Source organism: Podarcis raffonei, chromosome 16 (assembly GCF_027172205.1).
Source record: "Podarcis raffonei isolate rPodRaf1 chromosome 16, rPodRaf1.pri, whole genome shotgun sequence".
Lineage (NCBI taxonomy): Eukaryota > Metazoa > Chordata > Lepidosauria > Squamata > Lacertidae > Podarcis > Podarcis raffonei.
This window is the reverse complement of record NC_070617.1, coordinates 21,952,283-21,964,852: the sequence shown is the minus strand read 5'-3', so window position 1 is coordinate 21,964,852 and position 12,570 is coordinate 21,952,283. Positions and strand designations below refer to the sequence as shown.

Genomic DNA, 12,570 nt, shown 5'->3' with positions numbered 1-12,570 from the left:
TGTCCTGCTCTGCTAAACACAACGCTATCCACTCTCATAAAACACAAAGAATCCTTCTGGCAAGAGGAAAGGCTAATGTGAATCCATAACAGAATATTGAGCCGTCCTAAACAAAAAACTCATTTTTTACTTTTTTTTTTTTAAAGGCTCCCTTTTGGAAATTTGCCTTTCGAAATCCTAAAATGGTCAGAACCTCTTTAGAAAAAAGCAACAGAGCACAGCCCAGATCTGCGGCAAGCACATTTGCTTTTGTTTCTTAGGGTCAAGTTCCCAAGGCAGCCTGTGAACCAGCCCTGACAGGATGAGGGGTCTCCTGCAGACAGATCAGGGATGGTCAGGTGTGGTCTTCCAGTTGTTACTTGGCTGTTACATGACTGCTGGTGATCCTGGCAGGGGGTGATGGGAATTCAACCACATCTAAAGGGTCCCAGGCACCCCCAACCCCAGAATAAGACAGAACGCTTACAGGCACCAAAAGAGAGCCTCTTTTTCTGCTATTGAGGCTGCTGCTCATTTTTTTTCCACCCTGCCTGCCTTCTCCCAACAACTGGTTCTCCCCCTGAGAAGCTATCAGGCGATGTAGGACAACTGCCTAAAAGAAGCACACCATGGACTAGTTATTTAAAAGGCAGCAAAAAAAATGGGAAGGCAGTCTAGACTTGCATGCTTCTGGCTGTTCTCCACGCAGTATGTCAAGAAAGGGCTGTAGCTCAGAGGCAGGTCACATACTTGGCATGCGAAAGGTCCCAGGTTCAATCCTTGGTGTCGGCTGGGAAAGGCCTCTGGGGAGCAGCTGCCAGTCACTGCAGACAATACTGAGTCTGATGCAGCAGAAGGCAGCTTCCAGTGCTCTGTAGCAGGTATTTCCCAACCACTTTCACATCCTTGCTTCATTTCAATCGCACGCAATTTATTCGGGGGAACTGGGCTCTGAAGCCAAGGTGAAAGAGGCAACAATTTTGATAAGGACAGATATAATACGCAGGAGTTTTATATCTCAAAGAGAGTGTTTGTAGCAAGAGAGACTGATGTATAGCTGGGTGCAGAATCCGATGCACACATATTTGCTGGCAATGATGGGAGCCAGGCAGGCAGGCAAATGAAATGTCAGAAAGGCCGGCTGCCTGGACCACAATCCCCCAACTCCAGGGTTCAGATTAGGAGATTCTAACACGGACCTCATTGCTGTGGCATGACTGCCATCTGGCTGCAGCACACAGAAAATGAGACATGGCAGGCTCAGGCTGAATAAGGAAGGAGTGCAAAAAAACCCGGACCCCCGCAGGTGTGAAAAGGAGGGCTTTGAGGACCCATGCAATTGCTGCGTCGGAAGAATGGGCAAGGCTTAAAAGAGGTGGTTGATCAGGCCTGGTTCAATCAGAATTCACAACATAGGCTGGACTGGGACAGCCAATAGCGCTGGGGAGAAAAGCAGACACCACACAGCAGGTATCGAGATAAAAAGTGTTTTGCAAGCAATTTCACCACCACCGCCAGGTCATAAAAACAGTACAGCACTCTCTAAAGATTGGCACTGCACATTCCATCTGGTTCCAAGAATTACTATCCCTTGAGATTACATTGAGGGCCTCGCTGATGTGTGTTCTCTTTCTCTCACTCACTCACACACAAGTGTCCATACAGGGCTCATGCCATCTCCATCAGCTGCCACCCAAGAATCATCACAGCTGCTGCAACAACAAAGAGAGCAGCTTGTAGGACAGTCACCAGCAGTTTCCACAGCACTGCTCACAGAACCTCCCTCCCACCCAGAGTCCAATTGTTCCTTTGATTCACCCTCCATAGGAAACACAAAGAAAACCTTGGGTTTGCTCGTTGCTGGGATATACAAATGGCTACCGCCCCGCCCGCCCCTCCCCTCAAGCTTCGGAGCAATCAAGTGCGATCCCCTTAACCACACTTTCAGTAAAAGCAATTGGAAGTTCAGGACACCCAAGGACCTCGGAAAACTCCCATTTCCATGCGTGCCTAACTGCGATCAGCGTCGTTCATGGGGTCGGCTGTTTAAGAGGCACTGCGGTCAGATCTGTCCTCCATTCAGCACCTCTCAGATGTGCAGGCTGCCCATTGTGTCTCCCCAAGGCTACCCTGCTTGCGCCTCTCAATGCAAAATATATATATATAATTTTTAAAAAGATACACTGCGTGTGCTCTTCTGCAGGATATACAAGAATGGAATGGACTCGAGACCACAGGCATACATTCTTCTTTTAAGTAGTCTTTGGAAAGGAGAAAGCTAAACTAACGCTGTGGGGTGGGCTCTGGTGCATGGCGTGGGCTCACGAAAGAGAGAGCGAGGACAGCAGGAGCAACGTGGGCAGCCAAACAGGCAGCATCCAAAGGATCGAGGAGGGAGGTGGACCTTCTGCTGGTTCAGACCCAGGAAGAGCAACCACAAGTCTCTGCAAGAGCTGATTGTCTTTAACACAGCGCAGGGCCAGAGAGTCACGCAGCCGACCGCCGCCGGATGACGAAGGCTCCGCGCTGGAGCTGTCCAAGGTAGATCCGCATTTTTGTGCTGTCGCTGGTTTTCCTCACCCAGATCTGCAATGTTTTTTGTTTTTTTTGGGGGGGGAGAGACAAAAGGAAAGTCAACTTTTTGTATTTTCATCTGGGTTGGATTATACAGTCCGCGCTTCCGTGAAAATATATCAAGGTGGTAAAAACCACAAGCGGTTGGGATAAAAATCAGCAAAGCATCAGTTAAAAACAACAATGAAACGTCAGTAAATAGTTTGGTGAAAAATAAACCATGTTGCACCTCTTTACCCTGGCAAAGCATTATTATATTATATTATATTATATTATATTATATTATATTAATAATAATTTTATTATTTAAATACTGCCCATTTGGCTGGGATGCCCCAGCCACTCTGGGCAGCTCCCAGCAGAATATTCAAACCACGATCAAACATTAAAAACTTCCCTCAACAGGGCTGCCTTCAGATGTCTTCTAGAAGACAGGTAGTTGTTTATTTCCTTGACATCTGATGGGAGGGTGTTCCACAGGGCGGGGGCCACTACCGAGAAGGCCCTCTGTCTGGTTCCCTGTAACCGCATTTCTCTCAGGGAGGGAACCGCCAGAAGATCCTCGGAGCTGAACCTCAGATATAAATCCTATCTATGTCCCACCTTTTCCCAGGGATTCAAGGTGGCTTACACAAATTAAAACAACATTGGTAAAATACAAAAAGCTAAGAACATACAAATGGTAATCGTTAAAAACTAATTAAACACTAACAGAAGTAAAACATAAAAAACAAATATTTTAAAATATAGATAAAAAAGCAAAGCACTATTAAAAGCCCTCTCCTTAAAAAAACCCAGTAATTTCCCAGAGACCTGTCAGAATAAGAATCTTCACTGATGATAACTGAGATATATATTTTTGGAGCTATCTTATTTCTGTGATTGTATGTTGTTTTAAACTTTTTTTAAGGTTGTGTATTAGCTGTTGGAACACATCCTGAGACCTTAAGGTGAAGGACGAGTGTAGTAGTAGTAGTAATATTATTATTATTATTATTAATAATAATAGAGGCCTGTCTATGTAATACAGTCTGCAAAAGGTTAGGGCTGGCAGAGACCCTTTTCTGAAACCCTGGGGAGCTGCTGCCAGTCAGTGTAGGCAACACTAAGCTGCACCAACCAGTTTTCTAGCTAGGTGCAAGGCAGCTTCCTATGCTCCCCAAATTCCCTTTTTCTTGTTGGAGGTGTCGGGGATGGAACCTGAGGTCACCCTGCGCCCAAAACAGGTGCACTACAGCCTCTCTCAAACGGTCTTGCAGCAATTATTTCATTTCCTGCTGAAATACGAGAAACAAAATGCACCTTTTCCCTAAGCTAACTTGAGAAATACGTCACGCCTACTTAAAGTGGCCGGCACCAGAAGAATCCTTCTCCCCAAGTTTGGGCACGTCTCCAGCGACAGGGCGAGTTGGGACTTAATTTCAATTATGCGGGCACCTAACCGCATTAAGATGCTTATTGTTAATGTTAATAAGAGCGAAATTGCTAAATTTGATTTAAGGTTATGTTCTAATGCATCTCTCGGTACGACGTTGCACGCTCATTTGAATAATCACCCACTGAACATAATGACATCTTTGTGACTAGTTTCATTATTAATTGAAAGAGACACTTTGAATAGCAGCCATAACTCACGAGCCTGAGCGAGCTGTACAAAATGTTTTCCTTTTAATTGCCCACTTGTTTCAGTTCCTATGTTTTGCTCGAGGCAGGGTTTTATGCAACTTCGTGGAGTTGGAAGGGGCCACGAGGGTCATCTAGCTCAACCCCACGCAATGCAGGAATCTTTGTGCCCCACAGCGCTGAGATCAAGAATCTCACGCTCTATGTGAGCTACCCCACATGTATGGAGAAAGGCAGATAAAAATGTAAGAGGAGATTTGACAGAATTGCTGTGTCTTTTCCCTTTACCTGTGCAAATAGCAACCTTGCCAATAAGCTGCTGAGGCACATAGACTCATTGGAACAGACTGTGAGGACTATTCTAACCCAACTGCCTGCAATGCAGAAATCTCTCGCCCAATGCGGGACTCGAACGCACAGCCCTGAGGTTAAGAGTCTCATGCTCTACCAACTGAGATACAGTGGTACCTCGGGTTACATACGCTTCAGGTTACATACGCTTCAGGTTACAGACTCCGCTAACCCAGAAACAGTGCGTCAGGTTAAGAACTTTGCTTCAGGATGAGAACAGAAATTGTGCTCCAGCAGCGCGGCAGCTGCAGGAGGCCCCATTAGCTAAAGTGGTGCTTCAGGTTAAGAACCATTTCAGGTTAAGAATGGACCTCCGGAAAGAATTAAGTACTTAACCCGAGGTACAACTGTAAACAGATGAAGATTATTTTGCTTCCTTGGCCCCTTTTGTGAAATATGGGATGAGCCAGGAAGTGTGGCCACTGGTCTTTGGTTAAGAACACAGGGGGGAGTTTTATACAGAGTTGGACCACTGGTTCATTTAGCTCCGGACCATCTGCACTGGCTGGCAGTGGCTCTCTCCAAGGTTTCGGGCAGGGATCCTTCTTTTGCTAGCCGTACGTGGGGATGGTGGAGATTGAAAATGGGCTCTTCTGCATGCAAATCAGAGGCTCTACCACTGAGCCAAGGCCTTTCCTTTAAAAAAGAGAGTAAGAGTCTAGTCCTCATGGTTCTTATTAAAGGGCTGAATTAAATAGGAACACGGGAGGCTGTCAAATGTCAATCAGAACATCTAGCTCGGCACTGTCCATCTAGAGAGAACCATAGCCATAAAATGGGTGCCTCCCAACAATTTCCTGTTGGTCTTTCTACCTGGCTGTGTTGGAGTCAACAGCAAACCAAGCCAAGGAGAATAAAATCCAGAACAAAAACACAAGCAACCAACTGGGTAGAGAGGAAAGCAGAAACAGTCCGAGCAACTACAACTCAAATCTTATGCTGCCCTGCTCTCCTTTGAAGGAAGGTACAGAGTAGAAATCTAGCAAGTAATAAAATAACTCAGCAGAGGGGCGGTGGAGGTATAAACGACCGCTAGACTTTTGAAAAGCTGGGATCAAGTTCATCAACTTAGCTGAATAATTAAACTCAATAGTTTTAATTGGATTTTGACTAATTGTGCAATTAATTGTTACTGGTTTGAATTTTATTGTGTTATTATCTTCCGTAGTGGGTTATGCCAACCACTATTCTGACTGCTTTTTATAGGGTAGGGGGCACTGGGGATGGGTTTAGGAAACCAAGGGAGGAGGCGGCCTGAAAAAAAATCCCCTGGTCTAGACCAGGGTTTCCCAAACTTGGGTTTCCAGCTGTTTTTGGACTACAACTCCCATCATCCCTAGCTAGCAGGACCAGTGGTCAGGGATGATGGGAACTGTAGTCCAACAACAGCTGGAGACTCGTGTTTGGGAAACCCTGGTCTAGACCAAACCCCCAATGCATTCACCAAGGTCTCCCTGACTCACTTTAACTGAAGATGCGGCAATTATTTTTCCAAAGGGAGGATCAGATGATGTGTGCGAGCCAACAATGAGCTACATTTATGCGGTTCAGGAAGGTTTGGAACAGTCTCTAAGAGGCCTTGTAGGTGATGCCTGGTCGCCACTGGCCTCTGCCAGGGCCTTTTTAATGGTGGCTCCATGTTTGTAAAATCCCCTCCCTGGTAAAGTGTATCTGTCTGTGCCATTGACTTTCCGCAGAAATGGTGAAAATGTTGCTATTTGCACCCAAACATTTGATGGCTGAAGGATATTGCTACCGGCAACCCTGAAATCACTGGTTTTTTAAAAGTGTTTTCAGAATGTTTTTAAATTGTTTTATTGATGTGTCTGCCACCCTGGGCTCTTTCAGGAAGAAGTGTGGGATATAAATTCAATCCATCAGCTGTCAGCTCTTGGCACATAAACTCGGATGGAGAACTAGATCAAGAGCTTCACTTAGTTACGGAAGAGTAATTGTGTTTTAAAAAAATATATGGTCAGATGAAGAGTTTCGGCTTAATAAATGCATCTCACTTCCAATTCCCGAAGCTCTGCCACCAATTGCTGCCATGCAATTGACTAGACAGAAGATTCAGTACCATATTTTTCACTCTATAGGACACACCCAACCAGAGGACGCACCTTGTTTTAGAGGGGGAGAACAAGAAAAAAAAAATCTCCCCCTCTCTGCTCAGCGCCCCTTCAGCGAAGCAGGAGGAGAAACGGAGCCCCTTCCATTTCTCCTCCCGCTTTGCTGAAGGGGCGCTGCACAGCTCTCCCTCTCTGCTGAAGCCAGGAGAGTCTTGCTCTCCCGGCTTCAGTAAAAGGAACCTGAAGCCTTTGGAGCGCAGCGCAAGTTCCCACTGTGCTCCAAAGGCTTCAGGAATAGCCGCCTGAAGCCTTTGGAGCGCAGCGGGAACTCGCACTGCGCTCCAAAGGCTTCGGGTTCCTTTCGCTGACCCAAAGCCTTCGGAGAGCAACGTGAGTTCCTGCTGAAACTCTAAAGGCTTCAGGAGGCTATCCCTGAAGCCTGGAGAGCGAGAGGGGTCAGCAAAAGCAACGTAAAGCCTCCGGAGCGCGGAGGGAGCGCTCCCTCTGCGCTTCGGAGGCTTCGCGTTGCTATCGCTGAAGCCAAGGAGCCTGCATTCGCTCCATAGGACGCACACACATTTCCCCTTAATTTTTGGAGGGGAAAAAGTGCATCCTATAGAGCGAAAAATACGGTATTTTGCTCCAAAAGCTGCATTCATCCTGCCACTGGAAAAGAGTCAGGTGGCTACATAAATAAGCACACTTCGCTTGTGTGCATACCCTAATTTAAAGCACAGTGCCGCCGCCCGGTAAAGAATTCTGAGAACTATAGTTTACCCCATGGAGCTGCAATTCTGAACACCTGTAACAAACTACAGTTTCCATAATTCTGGGAGGGGGGGGAGGTGTACACAGCCAGAGGCAAGAAAATTAATAATATTTTGTCATGGTCCACAGCCCCATTGAATGCCAACCCCTTAGGCTTCACACCTGGCATCTGCCTGCAAAACTCACCGAAGACCCGAGCTTACCTCATTGGCTCCCACGGAACTGATCACACAGCTGATTTTGGTGTTCTCTTTCGACTCCAGATAAATAGCCTGGCTTTTGTGATACCTGCAAGTAAATGTTAAGAGCTGTGAGTCTACTTGACACTCTGAGACCGCCCAAGATCCCAGCTTACAAAAATCATCCTCTGTCCCCCACTCCCCGCAAATGAGAATGAGCCATCTGCCTCCCGAAAAAGGAACATTTTAATCCAGGGGCAGTTGATGTTGTGCCTTGCAAATGTTGCTGGACTCTAAACTCCCATCATGCCCAGCCAGCAAGGTCAATAGTCAGGGATTATGGGCCACCAGATTGGCTACCCCCATCATCACACACGCACTCATTTTGCTTTGACCTTAACAGCTATTATTTATGCCTTGACACTTGAGATTTCGTATTTTTAGGGGCCTCTCCCACTTTTGCGATTGTCATTTGATTTTAATGTTGTATTTCAAATTGTTGCGACCCACCCTGGGAACCTGGGGGTGAAAGGCGGTTAATAAATAAATACTAATAATTTATAAAAGTGTTCTGGGTGCAAGACTATCTCATTCAGAGGCACAACTAGCAACTCGGGAGAAGGGCAGAATGGATGCAACAGGGTGAAGACCTGGCCATAACACAAAAAGCTTTTGATAGTGTACTGTGGTGCAAATGCAGTAATGCCCTTTGTCTGCAAACTATGAACAATGCAGCTGACTCATTCCCCTCTCTAAACTGTGGTTTAGCATTCAAGAATTCTTCAAATGTATAAACACAACAGCATTCCACAGACTACACTGGCCGCTTTCTCCTGCTTCAAATTTATTATGGCTTCTGCTTTTTAAGGTTTAATGACAGCCGGTGTGCTCTTCACTGCAGGGAATACTGATGAAATGTAGCCATTAGCAAAGGGGCTTATAAGTGCAGACAAGATGCGGGGAGAGAAATGGGAAAATTGGGGTTATCAGATAGTCTGTATGTGCTATATCTTTTTTAAAAAAAAATATATATATATATATGCAAGAAAAACTACAGGAGTTCAATATAGGACCCAAACTGGAGTTCAACAGAGCCTCATATTCAAAAGGGGAAATGGTGGATTGTCCAGAAACCAAATCCATGTTTATTGCATGCTGTGGGAAAAACAATCTTTATTAAATTTCTCAGTGATCCAAACACTGCAGCCTCTAGGCCACGAACAATAAAACATGAAATAACAAACCAACAGGTGACTAATAATCAACAAAGAAATCAGTCAAACAGTTCATTTGAACCTGCCACCCCTGCACTCCACCATCAATTTATATAGGGAGCAAAATAATAAAAATACATTAAGTAGTTTAAAAGATCTCTTCAAAGCTTCTTAAAAGGCCTCAGGGAAAAGGATCTCCTTTGCTGGGTGCTGAAATGCAATTAACACAGGTGCCAAGTGAGCTTCCTGAGGGCAGCATTCTACAAAGCAGGAAGGGGGCAGAAACCAATGAAAAGACCCTCTCTGCATAGTTTATACCATCTGTGTTGAATCCATCAGAGTTCTATTTAATGTCGTGTCCGAGGGCAAAATGCGGTGAGGTGCCAGTCACAGGATTAACAATGTGAATCATATTTTAAAAGTAATGTAAGATCTCCCTTGCACCTGCAATCTGCTTTTTTAAAGCCACTAATGCAATTGCTAATTGTGCAAAATGAAGACTTCTCTCATTTAGCCCCCCGATTCTGGTGTTATGAAAAGGTGTGGGCGGAGAGAAAAGACATCACTCAAATCTGCACACCATCTATGCACTCATCATTTGATGGACATATTTTACATTCTATTTCTTCTCCAATCATGTCACAATAGTGCACGATTTCCAGCAGCCACGTTATCACAGAGCAAACAGAGCGTGCTTGCTATAAACTGGGGACACACAGGATGGTGGAAAAGCGGACCTGAGTTCCTGCACACAGCCTGCATTTCAGCCGCCAAGCCACCTTTTTAATTACAAAGAGTTTGCTGGATCAGGCCAATGGCCCATCCAGTTCCCCATCCTGTTCTCACAGTGGCTGACCATCAGAAGCCTGTAAGAAACCCTCATGCGGGACCCGAGCACAAGAGCCCTCTCCCCTCTTGCGTTTTCCAGCAGCTGATATCCAGAAACATTTCTGCCTCCAACCACACAGGCAGAGCATAGCCACCATGGCAAGTAGCCACAGAGAGCTTTCTCCTCCATGAATTTGCCTAATCCTCTTCTAAAGCCATTTAGGTTGGAGGCTTTAAAACAAGGTTAGGCAAATCTGTGAAGGGCAAAGGCTATATGCACTGCTTTCACACTTTTGCAAGGAAGAAACCTGCCAAATACAGTGGTGCCTCGCAAGACGAAAATAATCCGTTCCGCAAGTCTCTTCGTCTAGCGGTTTTTTCGTCTTGCGAAGCAACCCTATTAGCGGATTAGCGCTATTAGCGGATTAGCGGCTATTAAAGGCTTAGCGGCTTAGTGGCTAAAAGGCTATTAGCAGCTTAGCGGCTTAGAAAAAGGGGGGGGGAGCGAAAAAAATCGCAAGACTCGCAAGACGTTTTCGTCTTGCGAAGCAAGCCCATAGGGAAAATCATCTTGCGAAGCAACTCAAAAACGGAAAACCCTTTCGTCTAGCGGGTTTTTCGTTTTGCGAGGCATTCATCTTGCGGGGCACCACTGTACGAATAAAAAGGTCACAGGGAAGCCTATGCCTAGCTTTAAACAGTCATTCTTTTGCCATCAGGAGGAAGGAAGGAAGGATAGGAAGAAAGGAGGACAGAAGGAATATAGAAAAAAGGGAGCATTCAATTCTCAGGCTGACGTTTCATTCCATTTTGACACTTGACAGATTTTAATATGCACTCAAAATGTTGTCCTCCCACACCAAGAAGTTATTTTTAAAATATTAACTACCCTGCTGAGGCATCATTACAATCAATAACCAAAAAAGAAATCTTACAGCAAAGGGTGGGGGAGTGCAGTGTTGATCTTGAGGAATAGGAATGCTAGGAAAGGGGAAGGAAAAGGGCCAACAGTGACACTCGGAAGGAAATCAAGCCGTTAACAGCAAGGCGAAATCGAGACACACATATATATACCATCCTGGGGGCATGGAAAGCCAGTGCGCTGGGGCAGAGAGTATTTGACTCAACATTTCGATGCCCTGTTCAGCCACGGTGGTCAGGCATTTCCCTTAGCCATAAGCCTACCTTGCAGGGAGGCTGGCAAGCACATGAACATGCCCCACATGCGCTCCCCACACCACCACTGAGCTTCTTGGAGGACAATGCCGTGTTTTCCCCTGGTAGGTAGAAAGCTGCCTTCCACTCAGGCAGACCACTGCTCCATCTAAATCAGTGTTGTCAACACTGACTGGCAGCAGCTATCTTCCAGGATTTCAGACAGGCTGCCCCTCCCAGCCCTAACTGGAGATGCCGGGGACTGAACCAGGGACCTTCTGTATGCCAAGCAGATGCTCTACCCCTGAGCTACGGCTCTTCCATTGTACGGACCCATTCACCGCCCAACTTAAATAAGGCATGTGGGTTGGGTCTCCTTTCTGCAGGCAATCTCACAGAAAACTTTATTTGAGCGAGATCAAGGCTGGCTTCCAGCACAGAGCAGGCAGAGCCTATTCGGTTTAAGAAGCCGAGTCTCGAATGGGAGAAAGTACGGAATGCAACTGGGATGACTGAAACCCCCTTCAACGCTAATTAGCTGACGAGTTCAGACAACCGCCCATATGGCAAGTACGCTAATGCTGAAGGTTTTAATTAAATTTCACTGCAAAGGATTAGGCAGAGTGGGATCCAGCTAAACAGCACTGTGAGAGAAAGGGCTTTCGGCTTTGCAAAGGTACTCCCCTCCTCCTTGCGCACCTGCCTGGGCTTCCCTAAATCCTCTTTAGGGTTCCCTCAAACTTCCAGAGCAAAGCGAGCCAGTGTGGCGTAGTGGTTAGCGTGTGGGACTGGGACCTGGGAGACCAGGGTTCAAATCCCCACTCAGCCAGTCGCTTTCTCACACTTAGCCCTGCCTTCACAGTGGTGTTGTGAGGATAAAATGAGGAGAGCTATGAATACCACCCTGAGCTCCTTGGAGAAGAAGGGAGCTATAAATGCAATAAACAAAGAATTTTTGGGAGGGCACGGGGAGAGGAGGAGGGGGGCAGAAGTTCCATTGTACTCATGGAAATCCTTGCACTAGTGGATCTGTTCAGCTAGACACTGCCCTCCTCTCTCCAAAAAAAATTACTGTTTTGGGCACCTTCAGTTATGTCGTCACTTCTTTTTTTAAAGATCTTAAATCTGACAGTAGAAACCCTCCCCAACTTGCACTGTCAGAAAAATTAACAGCTGTGAGTCAAATAAATAGAGGAAAACTTATGTTTCTTTCTGTTTGGCACTTGCTTGTTATATATTTAACAACTGGCGGAGAAGGGATTCAACCTCCTGAAAAAGAGAAAACCTTCTGGTATTATTTATTACCTAAGCATCTGTGGCCACAACCATCTCAAAATGTGTCCTCCATCTACATCTCTTTCCCCCTTGCTACTGACATCTTTCTGGATTTGGCAATAGCCTTCTCAGAATATATTATTTCTCTAGCTCTGTGATTTCAATATGCATAGCTTCACTATTAAGATTCAATTTTATTTATTTTTCTGTATTATTCCTTTGTAGTTTCTTTTCTTATGTTTTACTTGTTCCTGCTGCATATTTTGAGTCTTGTATAGGAGTATTTTTTTCCTCTAATGAAAAATTCCCAATAAACAAAACCCAGCGCTATCCTTTTTCAATAGGACTTATTTTGAGCAAACTGGCTAGCTAAAATCTAAAGAACTGCTTCAGATGCACCTAAATCTGGGGTTTTTTGATACTTCCCCTCGCCTTCCAACACCAGACTTCCTTGGCACCCACAAAGCACTTCAGAACCTCCATGCAGTTTTTTAAAAATGGCTTTCTGTGTGGCTCAGAGGGATGCTGGCCCAAAGCTCCCTAGAGTTTTGGGTG

General features: G+C 45.6%; 1 protein-coding gene across 4 annotated transcripts in view; it reads right to left on the bottom strand.

The window, feature by feature from the left end:
* Positions 1–1,450: 1,450 nt before the first annotated feature.
* The window catches only part of SUDS3 (SDS3 homolog, SIN3A corepressor complex component), a 29,196-nt gene continuing 18,076 nt past the window's right edge, over positions 1,451–12,570 (bottom strand). For 3 of the 4 annotated variants that reach the window (XM_053369837.1, XM_053369836.1, XM_053369839.1), the window contains 2 exons: positions 7,568–7,652; positions 1,451–2,565 (listed from right to left, as the gene is read on the bottom strand). In XM_053369837.1, the coding sequence (XP_053225812.1) occupies positions 2,467–2,565; positions 7,568–7,652 (184 nt within the window). In that variant the 3' untranslated portion in view covers positions 1,451–2,466. Of the gene's footprint in view, positions 2,566–7,567; positions 7,653–10,520; positions 10,567–12,570 lie in introns of all 4 variants that reach the window. The other variant, XM_053369838.1, reaches the window with a different exon arrangement.